The following is a 20985-nucleotide window of genomic DNA, read 5'->3' as shown; positions in this document are numbered from 1 at the left end:
CGGTAATGGTGCGTGCTTCTGCTCCCCCCTGGACACAGCAGCTCCTCTTAAACACGGGGTAGCATCCCGGATTATTCTATTCACACAGTTCATGTTTTACTCCTAAAACAACTACCAGGTAACTCATAGCTCGCTCCTCAAATGTAGAACTCATTTCCATATTTCTCTTGTCAATATATACTGTACAAACAAAAAATGCTACTGGAATTAAGTGCACCGTCTCCCTATTCCCGATAGTCTCCATCTAAAGCAAGAGCCACAAGGCCCCCCACAGCAGCTGACAGCACTGAGCAGGCCAACAAGGCGCCTTCCCAGCAGCAAGGTTCTCCAACTGATGCATTTTTAGAGGACTTCACTTGCTGGAAACCACAGAGTATCAGCCATCAGTCTGCAGTGACTGCAGAAATATCAGCTGCTCTCTGAAGCAGGTTTAGCTGAAAAAAACCCAGCTCTCTGGATTAATGGAAAACTAGTGCTGAGAATTCGCATTAATCAGTGGGACCAGCTATATATGCATGACATTAGCACTGCACAGAGGACATGCTGTCCCTGGGATCTAGGCACAAGTATATTTCAAAGCAGTACACACTCAGTAAGACACTCGTCCTTGGGATCTGTAATTTCACTAAGATTTTCCCAGGACTGTCACTGATCTGATCTCTTTGTATTGTCTAGAAGGAAGCACAGACCCTGGGTGCACAGGGCATATACAGTGCCAGGCTGTACATCACTGCTAGCTTGTGCTCCTCAGGTCCTCCACGTGCAATAGTGCATAGGCCCATTTGCTGCTTCACCAGCCTGCCCTAATCCGTATGGCCGCGCGTAGGCTTTTCCATTCAGCACATTGATACAATCTCATTACTCCTCTTAACTGCCTTACAAAACAAGCTGCCTTCTCAGAAAGACCCTATCAATCCCTCTGTAACAACCTGTGCCTGCTCCAGAGGAAGGAAATCTTAGTATTAATGGCAAATGGAAGGAAGAAAGATCCACAAATGTGATGCAAATTTGTCAGAAATAAATTTTAAATATCCCCCGCCCCCCGTATTTGCCCTGGGCACTGATACAGGTGAGAGAGAGTGGGGCTGACCAATGTCACAGACCAAACATTTCTGCAGATCATGTTGGGCTGTCAGCTCTGCCACAGCACAGATCTGCTCCGAGATGAAATCTGCACATTTCAGTGTTGTAGAACTAATGGGACTTTAACATCACTTTGCAATAAAGAGTTTCTATCAGCATAACTTACTCCCAGTTGGGTGTGATTAGTATGTGTGTGCAACTACTGTACGCTACACTAATAGAACACTCTTCCTCTCAGACATGCCTTTCTGAGAAAAATTTTGTACAGACTTTCTCTTCCCCCCTTTTAAAGTCAATTGACTTCAGCGCATCTCCTCGGGTCATCTTCCCATGCCTGTGACAGAAACCAGAACAGCCATAGCAGAAGAAACCATGTTGGGATAATTACTTTAATTACCAGCTGTGTGGATATTATCCTGGAATAGCAAGACGGGTTTTTCCCAATTAAAAAGCAAAGGGCTGGACAAAGTGCTGCTCTGGAACAGAATTGAGATAATTTAAGTACTTTCTCTGTATTGACAAGGCTTTAGAAAGGGAAGACTCAGCACAAACTGGGTTCCTGGGAAATGCTGGTGACATATTACTGATTTAAGATGACTGGCAATCTGTCCTGAAAAGATGCTGGTAAATTAAATACCTTAATGCTCAGTGTTTGTCTAAAAATATGGATTACAATTCAATTAGTCAATCTCACTTGCAGTACAGTTTTCCAGCACACTGACTCAGCCCAGCTGGAGTGGACCAGCCTGACCTGCCAGGAGGGACACTGAAAGCTGCCCAGTGAGCCAAGTGGCATTGTGTGAAGCCCTTATGCTTCTTCCCCCTCGAGATCTTACCAAGCTACCAGAATTTCAACTGTGGCAGGGCTTCCCTCCTGCAAAAGGTTTTTGATGTCTCTATTCTGCAATACATCCGCAACCCCAAAAGAACCCAGGATCTGCCTTTTGGCTTTGCTGAAGATTAAACGCAACAGTTCCTTTAAAGGTGTTTCACCCTTCTTTGAAAACTGCTTCAGCAAAGGCACATACCACAGGGCCAGTCGCCAACAGGATGGATTGGTTTTTAAACAAGCAGGGCAGCTGGCTTGGGCAAACAGCAGAACTCGAGCAAGCCTACTGGAAGGAGACAACTCAGCTCCTGCCTCTCCTCCCTTATGTGAAGCTTTAAAAATGTGACTGAAAAGTATCATGCTACTTGGAATAAACATATCTAGGGCAAGGTGAGAGAAGGGAGCCAGGAATGACAACCGTGAGAGCAGCCCCAGGAGGGAGCTCACGGTGCGCAAGCTGCCTGGATGAAACATGCTTCCCAGTGAGTGGCAACCAGCACTAATCACAAAGGAACTCAGAAGCTGTGCTGTTTCCTTTTCCCACTGCTGAAGGCAGGATAGTGATGCAAGCAGAAAAATCTGGGAGACTCATTAGAAAGTCCTAAGTTTGGAGCACCATCACTACACAACACTTTCTGGGGAATAAAAATTAGATGGAAGGAAAATAAAATAGAGCATCCTTTGCATCTGACCACGTCTGCGGTTACAGCGCCCACCTTGCACCTTCCCTCAACAAGTGCCCAGTGCACATACATGCTCCTGCACTATGTGAAATCTGCCCTGGCTTTCCTGCCAAGAATACAGAAGAAAAACAAAGAACAGGCACAGTGCAATTCCTCATGACACACCATGCAGTTACCCTGCAACACCTCGTTGGCCTACTGAATCTCCAGAAACTATATAGCTTTGCATTTTAACAGACTTCCATCTACTTACCCACAGAAACTGCTGGCCATCACTGCTAGCAACTGCTTTGAGCTGTTCCTATTACACTCCCAAATCCAAAAGAAAATGAGAACTGGCTAAGGAAAGCTCATAGACAGATGGGCAGCTCAAGGAGGTCTTGCTGTGTATTTTCCATTGTAGGGCTCACTGGTTAGATTGTAACTGGGGTTTCTAAAAGAGGTAAACAGCCTTTGCCTGCTGGCAATTAACCCTCAAAACGATGGGAAGATCATTCTGGTTATGGGAAAAAAGCACTTTGAGAAAACAAAAATGAAAAATGACCTGAAAAAAAGACCAGAAAAATTTCCAATACAATCTCTTTGCCTGCCCTGGACAGCAGCTAAAGCTGGTAAGACCAGAAGGAAATGGCTTTATACCTTACTCATGGTAGTTAAATGATCATGAGTGATGATCACTATGACACATGTGTGCTTCTGATCACTACCCAGAGCCAGGTGTGTGCTCACACATGGCCTCGCTTTGCATAGAAAGGTGGAACTGGCGGGTACCTGATACTGACAGAAGGGCAACAGAGCTCTGGAGACCTGAGAGCTGTTTAGCATTCCCTGTCTTTGGTGGGGGTGCCAAGGGAAACACCCCACAACAAGGAACTCAGTGATATTTCTGTTCTTAGTAAGTTCCCAAACATGGTGCATTGTGAGGCTGCACGTACCAGTGGGACTGCAGGAACACTGTGGGAGGGAAAAGTGACCTGGGACTGATTCAGTTGGCTCCAGTGCCCAAAGAAACACACAGAGAGCCATGGCTGAGGCACACGTACAAACCCTCACCCACAGCTTGGTATCTGGTAATGCCAGCTGCAGTGTGACTCTCCCCTGGCCTTGTCACCTAGCTCGATAGAGAGGTGGGAGGGACTCTTCATTAGGAACTGTAGTGACAGGACAAGGGGTAACGGGTTAAAACTTAAACAGGGAAAGTTTAGATTGGATATAAGGAGGAAGCTCTTTACTGTAAGGGTGGTGAGGCACTGGAATGGGCTGCCCAGGGAAGCTGTGAATGCTCCATCCCTGGCAGTGTTCAAGGCCAGGTTGGATAGAGCCTTGTGTGACATGGTTTAGTGTGAGGCGTCCTTGCCCATGGCAGGGGTGTTGGAACTGGATGATCTTAAGGTCCTTTCCAACTCTAACTATTCTGATACTGTGTGACTTCATCTGCTGTTTCAAGTGTCAGAAACAAAGTTCAGCCATAAAGCAACCAAACTCCTATCTCTCAGCAGCAGAAATCCCCAAAGGAGACCAATATCTCAACGTCAGCAGTCACTGGGGGTGGAGGAACAGTAAAAGACACTGTTGCCACGTGACACTGTACCTGCTGTAACAGAAAGAACTGCACGCAGCATCCATCACAGCCAACATAACCGATTCCGCAGGGAAACCTCTGTCAGTGCAGTACAAGGGCTGGCCAGGCCATTCCCTGCAGCATCATGATGGCTCGGAGGGCTCCACACATTCCCCTTGTGTGAATCAACCTGCCTGGGGCACTGTGCAAATGCTGTCACTAACTGGTTAAGAGGTAACTGAAGTTAACTTACACCTTTCCCACCTGCAGTTCACACACACACATCCCTGTCTACAGTGCGCTGAGGCGAAGAGCATCACGCAAGCTGTGTCCTTGGATGGCTGGCGACATGCAGGACCAGGCACCAGCTCTGCCTGCAAGTGTTTATTTCCACCCCAGAGACAGAAGGGGACAGGCACAGCACAGTGTACCAGCTCCCTGAAGATCATGTCTATGGCCCCTTCGATTGTTTTTAAAAACCCAACTGCTGCCCAAGACTATACCTTCTTCACCTTAAACTTCTGAAACGTTGAGAAAAGGTATTTCTGAATGCAGAAGAGTCAGCAAGGCTTGGTGCTCCGATTCAGTAACGCTTTTCCAAAGGTACAGACCAGTCAGGATGAAAACCAGCAGTGCTGGGTCAATAAATGGGGCAGTAACATTGACATTACGGGTAAGCAAGTCCGAGGGAACAAGTACACAATCTGAATGGAAAAACAGGGAAGAACTGAATTATACACAAGGGCTTGTAGGAACTTGACTTTTGAGGTGAAAAAGGATGACACTGCAAAAGATGTGGCCAAAATAACATTCATGGATGTTTATTTTAGCAGCTGCAGATTTTAAATCAAGGAGGGGCTGCCAATCAGGCCAGGAGTTAAAATAATAAGGATAGGAAATGAGGTAAAGCTGAACAAAATTAAGGATAGGAACTGGGAGGAGAGGGTGGAATTGGAAAGAAGTTTATACAAGGTTTTATCAGAAAGTAACTATGTCAAATGTCAGGGGCTTTTGCCTTTTTTTTTTAAACTGGTTCTTTTCCCCAGCACATCCGAATCACATCACCTTACCTTAGAGACAAAATTAAATGCTAACACTTCCCAGAAAGTAGTTTGCTGGGTATTTTTAATGCTTCCAGCCTCTATCTGATAAATACCGATTATTACTGCATCTTACACACTCACTTGTAAAGAACAGAGTCTAATTTTCAGATTGCAAGTTAAATTTGACTTGCAAAGGAACGGAGCAAACTGGGTCTGGAGTCTGGGAGAACAGATGTCTGCGTGATCACTGTACAGAACATCTTCATGGCAGAGCAAGGATTGTTGCCCCTTTTGCAGGAGAGGTTTCTCTATTGAATATGCAAGTCATCCCCAAATATTTAGTCTGAAGGACTCCTATACCTGAGCACAGCAACTGCACTTTGACATTTACTTCTCTTTATTTATTTTTAGCTGAAGATACAACACACATCCTGCATGTAACCAAAATTCATCCTGAAAGCAGTTCATCCAGTCAACAGTTTATATGCAAGATGTGTTTCAAACCAGCAGATTCATTTTTACTGTGAACACAGGTTGTCATTCCTGTATAGCCTTTCTTGACATATCATTCTCCTATTTAAAGCCCTTCTACTATAACATACACATAGCACATCAGCTAACACGCTGCTTCCCAGAAAGTTACACAACAGAACTGGCTTTAGAGGTTCCTTTCCTGTTCAAAGGTAGCATGTGGTTTAGCTTTCAGTGCTGTGGGTGCTCCAACATTAGCAGCAGATAAATCTGTTGCTCCAAGTGGCAAATGAAGCTTGTCAAGGGCAAGGAGAGGCAATGTAGGCAAAGGGCAGTCTTACAGCACAAGAACATGCACGCTCCCAGGGCTGCAGACATGCTGCTTTCAGAAACCTAAGAAGAAAACACTAAGCAATGAAGCATCAGAGGGAAAGATGTGTTCAAGGAATGTCAAGCACCAGGCAGAGGAAGGCCACAGGGCACTTGTCCAGAAATCAATAGAATTAACCAAATATTGAAATCATGACGTTGCTTTCAGTACTCTTGCAAAAACCAAGCAGCCTCATCCAGAGCTCCATCTAGAAACAAATCCTACTGCAGCAGCATCTCCACAGCACAGGGTGAAAAGTTGCTCAGGTCCATATCTGGTCTGGAGAGCACAGAACAGGGTGTCCTGTGCTCAGTGCTCTCTCCCCAGCTCTCAAGAGGTGATGTATTAGCCTGATGTTACACATGCCGAGATGCCAATATACAGATCCATCAGCCTGGAATGTGGAATGTCAACAAAGCCTCTGCTCTCAGGGCCCTACCCCAGAGCCCTGCACTGCTTCAGCTCCGCATTTCCAACAGAACCATTCCCAAGAGCCACCTATGTGTCACTTTTGTTGTGAAGACCAATAAATGCAGTGAGAAAAAGTACATGTCCCAGCATGGGAGACCTGGATCTTCCCAAAGGAAAATTAGGAGTCTATTAAATGTGTTTAGACACACATGCTTCAAACACAACATTAACAGAATGTAACTTCTCAGCCACATTTCCTGCAGATGATAAAACCCCCCTGGCAAACATTCATCTAAGGCAAAGGCAAATGGCAAAAAGAAGTCTGGATCCTGTATTTCTTGCTTCTTCAAACACCAGAGCCACAATGAACTGGACAGCTAACTGCAGCAGCTCGCAGAGAAGTATCTTCTGTTTTGCATTGGAGGGCAGACTGTCAAAGCCCTTACTGTCTCGCTTCAATATTTAACAAATGTGGGGGGAAAATACAGCTTACTGTTAATTCAGGCTGTGAAAGGGTAATGCTGAGCTAGACAGCTAAAGCAAAGCAAAGTACTTATTCATTTCTGAAGGTCAGTGACTCCACGGGAAGCAGTACGCACTTACTCTATTTTTACCTGGAGGAAAAATATGATTCTGCAGTTTGTTTACTACTTCTCAAAAATACATTTTGCACAGCTAAAACAGCAAACCAAGAAGTCACACTTAAAAAGCCACCAATCCAAACACCTCTCTCTGACATGGGGCTGTGATTCCTAGCCCCTTCTTCCATTATTCATTATATCACACAAGCCAAATCCCAAAACAATCAAAACAGAAAGCCCCAAAAAGCAGCACGACATTAGATCTTGCTTATAGACTGCAACACTCACTCGGGCAGGAGCCGTTTTCAGACTTTCCAGGTTCCGAAATGAAGAAAAGGTATGTAAAAAACCCACCACAGGGACTCCACAGCAGTGCCTGGAGGGTAAAACAGCTTTTCCATGGCTGATGCCACAGAAGGAGGTCAAGTTCTACTGAGGATTTAAATAAAACAGCCCAATAAGACAACTAATGCTGTTCCAGTGGTGCTCCCCCATCTTCTCACCTTTGCAGGCTCGCACAAGTCCCTCTCGCAGCACAGGCAGGCACAGCAGCACCACATAAGCATCACCCCGATGCCTGGTGCTGCTCAAGCTGCCAGCCCGGCCCCATCCGCAACCGGCCCCAGCGGGCTCCGGGCCCCTGCTGAGCCGCCACGGTGGCTCTGCCCAGCCCAGCATCGTGTGCAGGGCTCCGGTGCTGCCGGAGCACACCCACAGCCAGCCCGCGCCCGCTCCCTCAGCTGCCAGCATCTCCTTCAGAGGCACAGAAGGGCCAGGGCTGACAGATTTAAAGCTACAGGGCTTTTTGGCTTCCTATCCGTGTTCAATGCATGGCACTATTTATAAAAGTGCACCTTTGAGCCAAAAAGACTGCACAGGGAACAGACAGCCCCATCGGGAGCAAACTGATGGCATCAAGGCCACACACGCGTTCCCCAGCATACACGAAACAAATACTTGGTGGCAAGATTCAAGCAGAATGAAAAATGGAGATTCAAAGAGGCCCAGCAGGAAAGAAATCCACCCACAAATAGAGGTATGATCTATTTATAGCACCACTGAAACACTGCTATTTGATAATGGCGAAATCAGATTTCAGAAAATTAATGCGATCTCCTGAAACTCTAATTAGGAAGCAATTGTCACAGAAGGACTCAAGTACAGAGCCAGCAACAGCATTTTAACCACGGCTGTCACTGGTGCATGAAGAACTCTCCCTGCCTCTTAACCAGTGCCCTCGACCTCCCTGTCAAAGGAAAGGTGTTGGACCGTCTGATTTAGAAGATGTAAAGCAAAGGCTCCTCACCCTGTTTGTGACAGCTCTGACTCACAGCACCTTATGCCATCAAGCCCTAACCCTTCAGACACGTCTTTAAAAAGCAACCCTCACCTCATGGCTGCTTCTCCCCTTGCTTTTCCCTGTCTGTTTGCAGCAAATATCATTACTCACCTAGGACAGAGGCAGACGATCACAAAGCTGAGATCGAAGTTTGACACCTTCAGAACCATTAACTCAGAGTATGCAAGGTGCTCCCAAGGCTAAATACCAGGAATGGCCAAATCGACACACTGGAAGTGGCCATTCAGAGGCCTCCTGCAGCGTTAGCCATGCAGCCTGGCTGCAGCCAGCAGGATTCAGGATATATCTCTCCTTTTTGCCTATCTCTTTGAGCCAGATGGGCTCAAGTATTTGTCAGAGGCTCTATCAGACACTGCAGTGCTTGGTTTTGGTAGGGTTGGGTTGTTTTGGTTTGATTTTTTAGATCATTCTCTTAACTCACAGTAATGCACAGGCAACATGAAGAACCTGTGCCCTGAAATGTTAATTCAGAAAACATACATTTCAGCATATATTTCATGAAATATACATAATGCGAGAAAACCCCTGATGGACTCAAAGCATGGGCAATGCGGAAGAAAAGATTCCTAAGAGCAAAATCCAGTTGTCATTAGAAAACAAAAAAAGAGAGAAAAAGAGGAATTAAAACCTGAAAATGTGTTCTGTAGGAGCCACAGATAGAGGAAAAAAAGCTTAAAACCCCATTGCCTTAAATCAACCTAGTATGTCAGATGGCATTTCTGGAAAAGCATTATGATAAAATATATTGCAAGGGGCATTTAGAATAGGAATTAAGAATGAAAATACTACATAGAACGCGCAGCAACGTCTGACAAGCCATCTCGGTATGGACATATTAAAAGATACATCCACAAAAGCATTTTTGTGAGCATTTCTGCAGTGTTAGGGAATAGAATACAAAGGACAAAGGATGAAGGAACAGGAAAAAAGGAGGGTAGCAATCAAACCAGCATGTGGTGCAATCCCGCAACTGGGTTGCATGCAGCCACCAAAGTGGAGCATACTGCACTGCTCCGGTACAGATCTGGGTTCTGCAGTGGAGTTCACTGACGTTTTGCTCAGCACAAACATGCAGCAACAAGAACCAGCAGCGCTGTGTTCCCTGACACCCTGTACAACGTCAGCTGCTCAGAGCCATTCCCTGTTCAGCAGGTCTGTGGTTAGGGAGAGATCCCAGGACACACAGCAGCAGTAACTGAGCAGAAACATGCACAGAACAGGAATGAAAATGACAACTACACAATGACCATATCACCATATATTTAATACTTCAATGTAGTGCCATGAAAATGAGTGCAAGACCTAAAAATCACAGGGAATCTAATTCAACTGACATTTTCATTACCAATTCTCTGTGGGGACTCTCAGGGTTAAATGGTAAGAGGGTTTCTAAAAAAGTTACTGCCTCATGGGAATATCAGATATTGGGATTCTTTGGTCATGGAGCACTGCTCTGGCAAGAGGCACACAACATTCAGCCTAGTGGAGCTATGGTAAATAAGGCTTTTGAAAACAAATGTTGATATTCCTCTCTGACCAAGGCCAAGCAAGTATACTGAGAAACCATCAGATTTCTATTAATGATAGCAGATCCCACCTAAAAGAGGTGAGAGGGAAGGGAGGTGAAATTTCTGTTGCAGAAAGAACGTCATTAGCCACATTTGGGAAGCAGTTTATGTTGGGTTCAACCCAGCTTGACTCGCAGGAATTTCACTATTATTCAGATAGATCATTTCACTGTATAAAGCAACAAACAGATCCATGAAAATACATGAAAATATGCTCATTAGTCTACTTCATATAATCATAGAGTCTTCACGAGCTTTACAGAGCAATAAAACCAAAACCAACCTACCAGGCTGAGTACTACCTCCATCAAGAGAAACCAGTCTCACCCCTCAGCAAAGAGGAGTGTGTGTTTTCTTCAGTGCGTTCTGTTACCTCCCTCAAGGGCAGCAACAGCATGCTGATGCTTGGTGCTGCTACAAGCAGGCTTCTATACCCAGGAAGAAATAGAAACATCCTAAAATGAGCATCAGCAGTGACTCCTCTGTGAAAAGAGAACTCAAACAACTCTGGCAGGTCACCGCTGCAGTGGCCCGGTGGAGCTGGCCTCGCGCAGGAGACGGTGGCCGTTGAAGCAGGAGCAAATGATGGGACCAATCCTTGGTACCGTGGGGGACAGCAACAGTTCCTGGTGTCCAGCTGAGAGCAGAAAATGCCTCGTAAACCAAGAGAGCTCCAAGAAGGGCACTAAGCACCCTAGCTCAGCTGCAGGCCCCACCACAGCGCAGCGACCATCACCCGTTTGCATTCTACAGCATTTCTGTCCTGAAGTTACTTGGTAAAGCTGGAGAGAGGAGGGGTGGTGGAGGAGGCAAATGAGCTCTGATGCAGCTTAAAAACTTACGGAGATTAGATGCTCACATGACCCCTGTAACATGATGAGAACTCTTTCTAAAACCCCTTAAAACCAAAACATTTTGGGGAAAAATACAACAGGGGCTAGATCCAGACATCTGGGGAAACAGCAATGCTGGCAAGTATTAAGGAATGTGAAATAAGAAGCCAGAGAGTGAGAAACCGGTGAAAGATTCACGAACTGAGTTGTGATCCTGCCTTCACTGTGCTGTTCCCCAAAGTGGTGCTTGGACTGCAGAGAAAAGGTGACCTCAGATGTGTCACACTGCACAAGTTAGTCTCTTCTGCACCAAGCACTGACAACAAATCACAGACGTCAGACCAGGCTGGAGGGTCCTCATCAGTGATGGGCTCCTTCAGCTCCCTATACAGAGACAAATGCAGGGCAAACTCACTCAAGCAAAACTGCATGTGTAAGACAGGTCTTACTGAAAATGGGGTTAGACCAAGACAAGCTCATGACTTCCAAGCACACAAGGGTTTCTGCAATACACCTTCTGTCTCTTTACACATCTGGATATGTTTCACACTTCTGAGTGTAGTTATAAAGAAGGACAACTTTAAGTTAGTTACATCAGGAAAAAATTTCTATCCAACTGTCCTCAAAGGAGGCCCATAGTAGGCATACAGCTCACAAATCCCCCATGTTAATGACAAAAGGCCAGCTGAGGAACCTGCTTCTGTCACTGTGTCACTCTGAATAGCTTCAACACTAATACTTCAAATATAGAATCTCTTCTAAATGTAAGCACTGATCAGACATTTACATATGATGTTGCAGCTTCAGTCCTCCCGCCTAAGGAAAGTAGAATGCAGAGCTGCACAGGGTAAAGGAGCTGATGCAGCTGAAGGTGGAAAGCTGGCCATGGGAGGACACACAATCCATGGGGAAATGCCACACACAACCGCCCCATGCACAGCGAGTTCCAGTCTATGCACTAGTGACCAGGCAGGAAGGGTTGGAAGGAGATGAGCAAGCAGAAAGCAGGGGGTGTATGTACATGTGTATTTAGGCAGAGTAATGAAGGAATAGGAGTGTGTGCACACACGCAGTGTTCAAGACCAAGCTGGAGAGAGCCTTGGAGCAACCTGGTCTAGTGTGGAGTTCCTGCACATGGCAGGGGGCTGGAATTGGATGACCTTAATGTCCTTTCCAACCCAAACCGTTCCATGATTCTACGAAGGAGGAAGAGGGAATGAAAGAAGGGGAGAAGCAAAGGAACAATTGCTTATTAAAACCTTAAGAGAGGAGGACTTGCCTGGCAGCCAACACATTTTAAATAAGTTATATCCAGCTATTGCATGGATACGTATTTATCTTTTTGTTTTCATAACACTCGATACTCACAGCAGTGACAGCTTTTAAACTTCAATCAATTCCTTCATCATGTACTTTTTGTGCCTGACTATACCTGTGGTTGTACATTATAAATACTTTTGCATAACCGAACTAAATGCAATACGAGTATCTCTCAGAACACCCGTGGACTGTACAGTGCATACATTACTCTTACCCACTTGGCAACTGTAAAATAGCAGCATCATTACAAAAGTTGTCGTAATTTTCAAATTAGTAATCTGTATTATCTAGTGTGGGTTTTCTGTCAGTTCATCTACAGAGCTATGCGTCAGTAGCTAAGCATGGAGCCCACGGACTAAAACCACCAGTTCAGCTGGGACTGCATGCTCAACAGCAGTCAAACTCATTCTGGGGACTTCAGAAAGAAAACATTCTTCCTAAAGTCCAAAGAATTCATAATTCTCTTGATCTGCTTGAAACGTAACAGGCTCAGCTTTCTTCTAAACTAGGAAATCCACCCCCCAGATAAAGCCAAAATAAGTGGGTTTATAAAGAACAAACCACCTGCTTTACATGTACTTAATGCTCACTTCAGCTCCAAAGGACTCTGTTCAGACAGACAGCAGGCAGGAAGATGCTCAAGCATTTTATTTAACTCCTTAAGCAAACCACGGACTCCCTAGAAACATGGATCTGCAGAAACCTCTTATAACACTGCAAACCTGATTCCTGATACAGCACTTGAATCCATCAACAAGAAATGTCATCCCCCTCCCTTTCCATCAGCTCCCTCCTGAAGAGCAGTTCACTTCTGCAGCTTTTTCTAAGTCAGGGTAAATGGGAACCTCAATGCTGGGGCTATAACAGACACGACTCATCTCCTGAAAACGTTTCCCCTCGGTTTGGGAAGTGTTGCATGACACAATGAGGAACAGTGATGTTTCCCTGTCTCACAGTCTCTACGATGGCCATTGTCAACTAGGGCTGCATCACTGCTTCTTTGTGGGTCCTAGCTTTGAGTACAACTTTCCTTGTACTTAGCCACACTGAAAATACCAGTTTGATAAAATAAGGAAAAGGAAAGAAAAACAGGAAAGAAAGGGAACTCACTTGTGTTCAACAAAACTTCTGGTCCCACAGACAGCGATTCTCTCTCAGGAAACAAAACCTTTCTCCCTAACTTTTTGAAGAGCTGCTCCTGGGGCTTTCAGGGCAAGAAGGATCCCTCTTCAAAACCACTGACCTCAAAATCTTATTTGTGAGGCAAATCAAAGATATCTTTGGTATGAAATGACATAACACAATGATAGTTTGCAGTGAAGTTTTAAAACAGGCTGTATTACCTACTATTTTTCTTCACAGCTGGCAAAGTACTAAGCCTTCAGTTTAAGATCTTGGAAAGCCAACTACTAACAATGCTGAAAACACCATCTGATGAGCCATTCCGGCAGGTTTTGTGACCATTTTGCAGCTGCTGACAACCTTACGAGCACTCCAGGCTCATAAGGTTGAAGAGGACAAGGACATCTCTCTCTCTTGGGAGGAGGTATTGTCTTGATGTCTTCGACTATCTCCAGGCAGATGGAGAACCATGAAATCAGACTTTGGCAAGTAGTGGGAAGAACTAATGGAGTTTCAAAATAATCTTATTTAAATACTTAGCTGGATATTTGTATGTTTCTGCAATATGTGATATTAAATATTTAAGAGCTCTCAAAGAACTGGATGTTCACTTCTAAGTTTTGTCCAGATACAGAAATTCGTTGCAGATAAATCACTAAATTTCCACAGAACTCCCAGAAAAGGCAACATTTAGTAGTGAGATTTAAATTCTCTAAACTTACCAGTGCAATACTAACAGGAAGGCAGAGTATCTACACTGTTAATTAATTTACAACATTTTGCTTAAGGAAACAGATGGAAAAGTTAAACAACTGCTACCTTAAGGTGGCCTTAAAATGCAGACAGATCACTGAAAATTCAAAGCCACAAGATCTGCCTTTATTGACTAAAACTTTATTTAGCCAGTGAAGAGTTACTAATCGAACACTGCTCCTGAACCAGTAACCTCAGTGCTAGGAGGCATCTCGACTAAGGCTTTCTGGTTAGTTACATGGTGATTAGGAAGTTTCTGCACAGCTGCATTCCCTACTCACAGGTATCTGGGCTTGATCCATATTAGCCCCCAAACTGAAAGCCAACAGCCTGTTCCCATGCTTACTGCCCAGGGACAAGGGCTAAATCCACCTCCTTGCTGGCATATACAAATTACAAACCCCTGTGTGATTATAAATGCCGCAATAATCTAACAGTATAAAGTACCATTTTGATCAGAAGCACTTTAAGCTAATGCATTATTTAACATCTGCCTTCTAATTTAAGCTCCTAGACTTCAAAGTCACTGCACATAACTGGAGTTCCCTCCTCTGCACCTAGCTACTGGGATAAAGTCAGGATTGAGTGTATTTGTCTTTTTTTCAGATCTCATTCCAAGGATGCTCTCCACAGGACTTGGTTCCCTGGTCACAGTTTGCTGCCCTGGTTTTAACCCCTGTAAGAAAACCAGTCCTTCCTTTCCCCACACACATTTCCAGAAGTATTCAAAAGGTTTCTACAAGTACTTTAATAATGAAAGATCAGTCCCTAGCTGTTGCATTCTGTAGCCCTGAAGTGCAGCGGTACTGATGGTGCTGTTTGTAACCAGTTTAGCACAAATGATGCCAACACCCTCAACGTCAAGGGAGAGGCCAGGCAGGTCCTGAGGATGCAGGTATCCAACCACAGCCCAGTGTTATTAGCCAGCATATGGCTCCAGGACCTAGGCTGGAGAGGGAACCTGCTGTGAACAGGCCTGGAGAGGTCCTGCAGGTCCTTTCTCTGAGGGCACCCTCCCCATTACTGCTGCATCACAGGGACTTTCCCACAGCAGTGATGAGAACTCTGGGTGCTGCCTGCCGAATTGCTACCAGACCAGATCTGCATACATGGTTAAAACAATGTCTATTTAGAAAATGACTTCTCAGTATTTATAACCTAGTGAGGAGAAACATCAGAAAGTATTTGCTGAGCTTGTCTACTCCTACAACTATTCATGTGATTACCTAAAACCTCACTTTACACTAATTTTTTAGCACTGATTAAGCTCCACTTCCAAATGCAAAATGGAGCTTTAAGGACTTCCATCCAAAACACATGCAAAACTGTATTATATCCCACTAAAGCAGAGTGAAGAAGAAAATTCTAGCTTAGTGGCAGAAGATCAAGTCAGAAATTTTCTGGTCTGGAACAGAAGTGGCTAACTCACTTTCTTCTTCCTCATGAGAAATCAATTGTCCATCCCTCCCGGTGTATCTGTGCTGCAGTGGAGCTCAACCCTCCCTAGCTACAGGCTCTGTGTTCCCTCTAGCCTACACTTACATGCTGGCTGCTGCATTCCGGAGGAGGCCAAGCAGTTCCTCCAAGAGAAACATCTGGAGATCAGGAGTCACACTGGCCAAGGTCTGCTCTGGCCAGCCACTGCCCGGGTCAGCCCTCTGACACTGCCGGTCTCATGCTCACAGTCCCTTACATCACCTCCCAAGGCACCCCCATGTCACGCTGCCCAGTCTGAGGAGGCTCACGACCAGCCAGGGCAGGGGGAGCGGCAGGGAGGTGGGGTAGCCCTGGCACCCTGCCGCATGTGGCTGATCCCTCCCGGGGATGGTAGCCTGCAGCTGTGCCAACTCACTTGTGCTTGGGCCCTGGCATGGATCAGTGCCCATGGACCGGCCCGGGGCTGCAGCGCTCCACACACAGGCGGTGTGAGGCAGCCCTCGGCACTCCTTGGGAAGGGAGGAAGATCACCTGCCCCCAGGCTCCATCCCTGTCCTTTTTTCCAGGTACAGGAAAAACTCACAATCCAGGATGTTTTAGTAATTTTGTAAAAAATAAGCAATCAATTGGTTAACCTGTCAGAAATCTGCACATACAAAACTATCTCTCTTCTTCCTGACATGGTAAAATACTAAATAAAGACTTCTAGCATGCTCTGTACCATTGCTCTGGCTCAGCAGAAAGCCCAATCAAGGCACAATGCCCAGTCTGCACAAAGGATTAAGTTTACCAATAAAGCTGCAACATAAAACTGCACAGTGATGAAATGAGATTTTCCAGCTAGGCTTGGTGTGTCATTTCTCAACACTGCTGGCACAAACACCATTAGTGTCCTATGTAACTTTAACTGATACAGAATACGCCTACCCCCAAAAACCCATTTCTTTCATTGTTAACACTGTTTTCACCAATAACATAAAGGCAAACAGCTGTAGCAGAAATTCCTTTTATTTCTACCAAACAAAATTTCACCCATCAGCTTTCAGTTTTATTGGGTTATCTATGTATCAAATTGATTATTTCTGGTTATCACACTGTTAAAGATTTTTGAACTACCAAACTCTACCCTCTCACTTTTTTTTTCTTATCAAACATAAGTAGAAGAAAAAAACCCCCACAAAACCAAAACCAAAAAAAACCAAAACCAAAAAGCATCCTGTCACCCTTCCGCAACTGTCTTGGTGGTTTGGTTAGTGCCACTGGGTGACTGAACTTCCTTAAAGCGCCCACAAAGACCACTGACACCCTGAGCTGCTGTGTGCCAATCACAGTATCTGAAGATGCGAGTTCTTTTGGCCCCTGTGAAGCAGCTGCACTGGCCTGAACCTAAAGCCTGTAGATAGAGATTCAAGATTTTGTTCCTACCTTGCAACAAGCTTAGAGTGTGCAACGGCACAGGACACGATGGGTTACTACAGCTTAGCTGACACAGGCTAATTTGTGAACTCAGTAATATATCTGAAGTCTTACATTCATTAAAATGGCTTAGATACATTGAATTTGATAGCTTTCCTCTCAGCTCAAAAGTGAAAGGTAATCTCAGAACATGCTTCTTAATTACTAAAGGAGCTTCATGTCCACTGTCATTTACAGATGTACTTCCTCTGGAAAGCAGTATGGCTTTCCCTTTGCTCCTGGATTCTCTTCTGCCATGAAAGGAAAGTCACAGCATAACTGAAATTTTTAAGCTGTATTTCAAACTGACCAAGCTTCTACCAAAATCCTAAAACTAGACAAGCTGATGAAACTTGCTGATAGCAGCACATATAATTCAGCAAGCCCATCCATCAGATTTGCATAATATGATTACTGAAGTAAGCTAACACAGCTAGAACTAACAATGTCATAACAGACTGCGTGTGGAGGAAAGCAGATTCCCCGAGCCATAAATAAGATGTGAATACGTTCTAGAACACAAACCCAAGACATGAATGGAAACTATGAAGAGGGCCACTGATCAGGAGGCTGACTTCAGACAAAAGAAAATGTTGTTGCTCTTGCAGGTTTCAGAGCAAGCGCTGAACAAAATAACTATCCCATCTCCGTGTGCACACTGCGTTCACCATGTGCAGGAGGCTGGCGAAGTCAGTGGCTGGTAAAACATCCTGAGTGACTCCACTGACTGATCAGTCCAGAAGTCATGAGCTCTGATAACCTTTGCTCACCATGATCCTATCCAGAAGCTTAAGAAGTTACATCATACCAAACCATCGTATGTCTGCAGAGCTGTATAATGATAAAATCATGATGTGTTCAAGCTCAACCCACTGCCAGCAGGAAATTCTGTTCCTCCCCACAGCCTCGAGAGGCAGTTGGCTGTTGCAGAAACTAGCATCTGTGTTTTGAGTATTTTCAGGTTGTATTTGTTTTCTCCATCAATCTTTCCCAAATTAGCATCCCATTCTTTTCCAAATACTAGTCTATGGGTTATAGCATGTGTGACCTTAAATCCAAACTGATGCATTATTGATGGTGAAGAAATGGCTAAATTGATGTTGCCTTTGGAATCGAGTTCTTGATAAAGCAGGAAGCATTTGCTTTTGCATTTCTCTTAGAGTAATTTGATTTAAAAAATCTTTTAATACTACAGACTGCTCAGGGAGATGCTCCTGGCTCTGACCTTTTTCCGTTGGTTTGTCTCCCACATTGCACCCGTTGCAGAACTGGCTCCTGGGGTGTTGCTTTGTGCATTTGGACACCCACGAATGTGTTGTTTCTACATCTGTCCTTTCACAGTTCGGGGAACTCTGACCAGCAATTAAATTGTTCAAGATATGACCCTAGTTCTGCAAACAAATGAACCACTGTTTGCCCTGGCCATGTTAACAGCCACCTTCTCTGGATTACTGGTAACAAAGAAGATTCCAATTGATAACATCCTGCAAATTTAATAGCTTGGTTAATGTGAGGAGGCTGCGCCTTCCTGAAGAGCAATAACAAATCATCCTGAACAGTAAGTCAAGTCACTCTCCCGGGTTGGTACCTCTTGGTGGCCTTGGTGAAAGTAGAATGTCAAAACTGTATTTAATAAAACAAACAAAAACCCCAAACCAAATGAAAACCACAGGAAAAGCACAGCCCCAAAACCCCCAAACCCCCAATGTTGTGTTTTACAAAACAAGAAAACCCACACCTCCAAGCTGTTTTCAACAACAAATACATAATTCTTCCTTGCAGATGACCTACAAAACCGTTTTTGTTTGGTTCTTTTGAAGTACACAGCACTGTGCTATTTTTTTCTATTGACAGCTTGTAAAAGACCACACAGACCATCTCTTTCCCGCTACAAAAGTTCTTCCCTTTAAACCACGTTTCCTTAAACTACAGGAATATGAATAGCAGAAAACCTGATCTTTCCTGGCTTTGTTGGCAAGGTACTGAAGACCCATATACTTGGTGCTATGCAGACAACACAAGAAACCTGAACTGTTAAAACCCAAAGTATTAGTCATTGAAATGGAGTACATACCACAGAAAAAGTGAAAACAGAGTGACTAAAAATATATTCTCCTTTTAAATAGTTCAGACATCACATATCTTTTGCACTAGTTCTCCAGCCATCTCAGCCTTGCTTTGGTAATCTCTCATCTGAAAATACAAACCCTTTCCTTGTAAGCTGCAGAAAGCAAAACCCACCCAAGCCAGGGTTTAATTTCTACTCTCAGCTCACCTCTAAATTCTGTCAGTGGCTCTACATGCTGCTCTGGCCGCCCAGCAGAGCTCCACAAAACAAAAAGACTCCCCGAATGAAAAGAAAAGAGTTTGAATGCTTTCAGTATTTTCACGTTTCTTTGTCCCAACAATGCAGCTCTGTCCCCCGGCAATGAGCGCATGCGGCCCGGCACAGTGGGGCATTCTCCAGCTCTCGTCCCCGCCAGCGCTGCTTGCGGCTGCTCCCGGGAGCTGTGCTCCGGGCTGACCTGCTGTGACCCTAGGGGCCGGTCCCGCGCCCCACGACCCATAGACCCTACAGCCAAGGTCCTGCTTCCAGCACCGCCCACATCCGCCAGGACAATCGCTGAGCACAGCACCGCAGCGCCAACGGGGAGAGAAATCAGTGCTAATGCCTCCAGCAATGCCCGGACTGATGGAAGGGATGGAGGGACGGGAACTGCTGTGCGGTTCACTGCTATTTTATTCACGAAGCACCCGATTTTAAAACCAACCAAATATGACAGTGAAACTGGGATACGCACGCAGGCTTTCAAGACCAAGCACGTTTCTCTCTTGAGAAGAGGGAGTTCCCTAGAACTGCCTCAGTGTTCAATAAACATAACCATTAAATGCTAAAGAGATTCTAAACATTACTGAAAGTTGATCTCAGCCAGGTTTCCTCCACTGCTCACCCCATCTGTACACAGCACCTTCTGACAACTTGTCCAGGTTCTGTGTCGTCTGGGACAAATTCCAGAACACTTTGTGGAGGACTATCAGGAGGAAGCCTGATTTCAAAGCTCCCCGGAAGGAATCACAAAACTGGTGAAGCTCTAACTGTAAGCCCAAAAGTCGTGGAGTTCTGGTATTAGAATCTTTTCTAATCACTAAAACATTCAAACCACAGATTCTCTGCATGCATGGAGAATCTCTCAACACAAAATCTTTACCCCCACAGCAAGAAGAGATCAAACACTTTAAAGACAAACAGCACCTCAGCAGTGCAAGCGTCTTTCCCTGGTTTAATACTGAGCCCAAGCTGGGCCACAAACATTGCTGACTACAGAGCAACAGCAGAGGAAAGAAGTCTAAGTCAGTCTCATGAGAGAAGACACTCGAATTCAACCCTCTGGCATCGCAATAGGCAGCAGCTTGCAGGCTGATTTTTAAAAAGCAAACTCCAGCAGCAAACACAAGTGCTGAGCCTGGGCATCCGCTGGGGACCCAGGTCCCTGCAGAGCAAAGCGGCCGCACGCACAACCCTAACACCGAGAAAGGAGAAAGCCCGAGACGTACGGTTTGGGAGGCAGGCAGCGAGCCCTCCATGCTGGGTGTGCGGCGAGGGAAGCGCACGGTCTCACCCCGCACCCCGCTGCCGGCCGGACATGCCGTACCGCGGAGTTATGTTAGCAGAGACCAGCTCCAGCCCTGCCAGGCTGAGTTCTGCCCTGACAAAGCAGGACCTTGTAATACGAAGCAGCAGTACCCTGGGCGTCTTGGCAGAAGCCCCGAACGCATGGTTGAGAAAGCAACTGCAGCTCTGAACAAGCGAGGCATGAACGCGCTGCACAAGAGTTACTGAGTCTGCTAAAAATACTTTGTCACTGACCCCGTCGGGAACACAGCTGAAGTGAGAGTCTTGTTTTCTGCAGAATAATAAAACCAAAAAGCAAAATACATCTGCTGGCAATGATCTTAAAGTTTATTTAAAACAAACAAACAAAAGCCCAACATAGTCTCAAACAGGAAAACACATCCCATTTTCTTCCAGCAGGAAGACTGCTGGTTGAATGACATGCTTCAGAGCTTTTCTAGAGCTGTGGGCAACCTGGAACCTCAGAATCTC

The 20985-nt window shown here is 45.2% G+C and overlaps 1 protein-coding gene across 11 annotated transcripts in view; it reads right to left on the bottom strand.

Annotated features, from left to right (window-relative positions):
• The window catches only part of TMCC1 (transmembrane and coiled-coil domain family 1), a 120797-nt gene that overhangs the window by 11529 nt on the left and 88283 nt on the right, over positions 1–20985 (bottom strand). Inside the window, exons 1-2 of one of the 11 annotated variants that reach the window (XM_061362524.1) lie at positions 8423–8450; positions 7321–7408 (exon numbers count right to left, since the gene is read on the bottom strand). The exons of 7 other annotated variants lie outside the window; for them this stretch is intronic. In XM_061362524.1, the coding sequence (XP_061218508.1) occupies positions 7321–7408; positions 8423–8427 (93 nt within the window). In that variant the 5' untranslated portion in view covers positions 8428–8450. Of the gene's footprint in view, positions 1–7320; positions 7409–7535; positions 7783–8422; positions 8451–10247; positions 10284–20435; positions 20963–20985 lie in introns of those variants that run through there. 3 more of the 11 variants (XM_061362529.1, XM_061362530.1, XM_061362525.1) reach the window with 3 other exon arrangements.

Source organism: Neopsephotus bourkii, unplaced genomic scaffold (assembly GCF_033783945.1).
Source record: "Neopsephotus bourkii isolate Nb327-2 ecotype Australia unplaced genomic scaffold, CSIRO-AGI_Nbou_v1 NB_1120, whole genome shotgun sequence".
Classification (NCBI taxonomy): domain Eukaryota; kingdom Metazoa; phylum Chordata; class Aves; order Psittaciformes; family Psittacidae; genus Neopsephotus; species Neopsephotus bourkii.
Note: the sequence above shows the minus strand (reverse complement) of the source record. Positions and strands in the feature narration are given on the sequence as shown.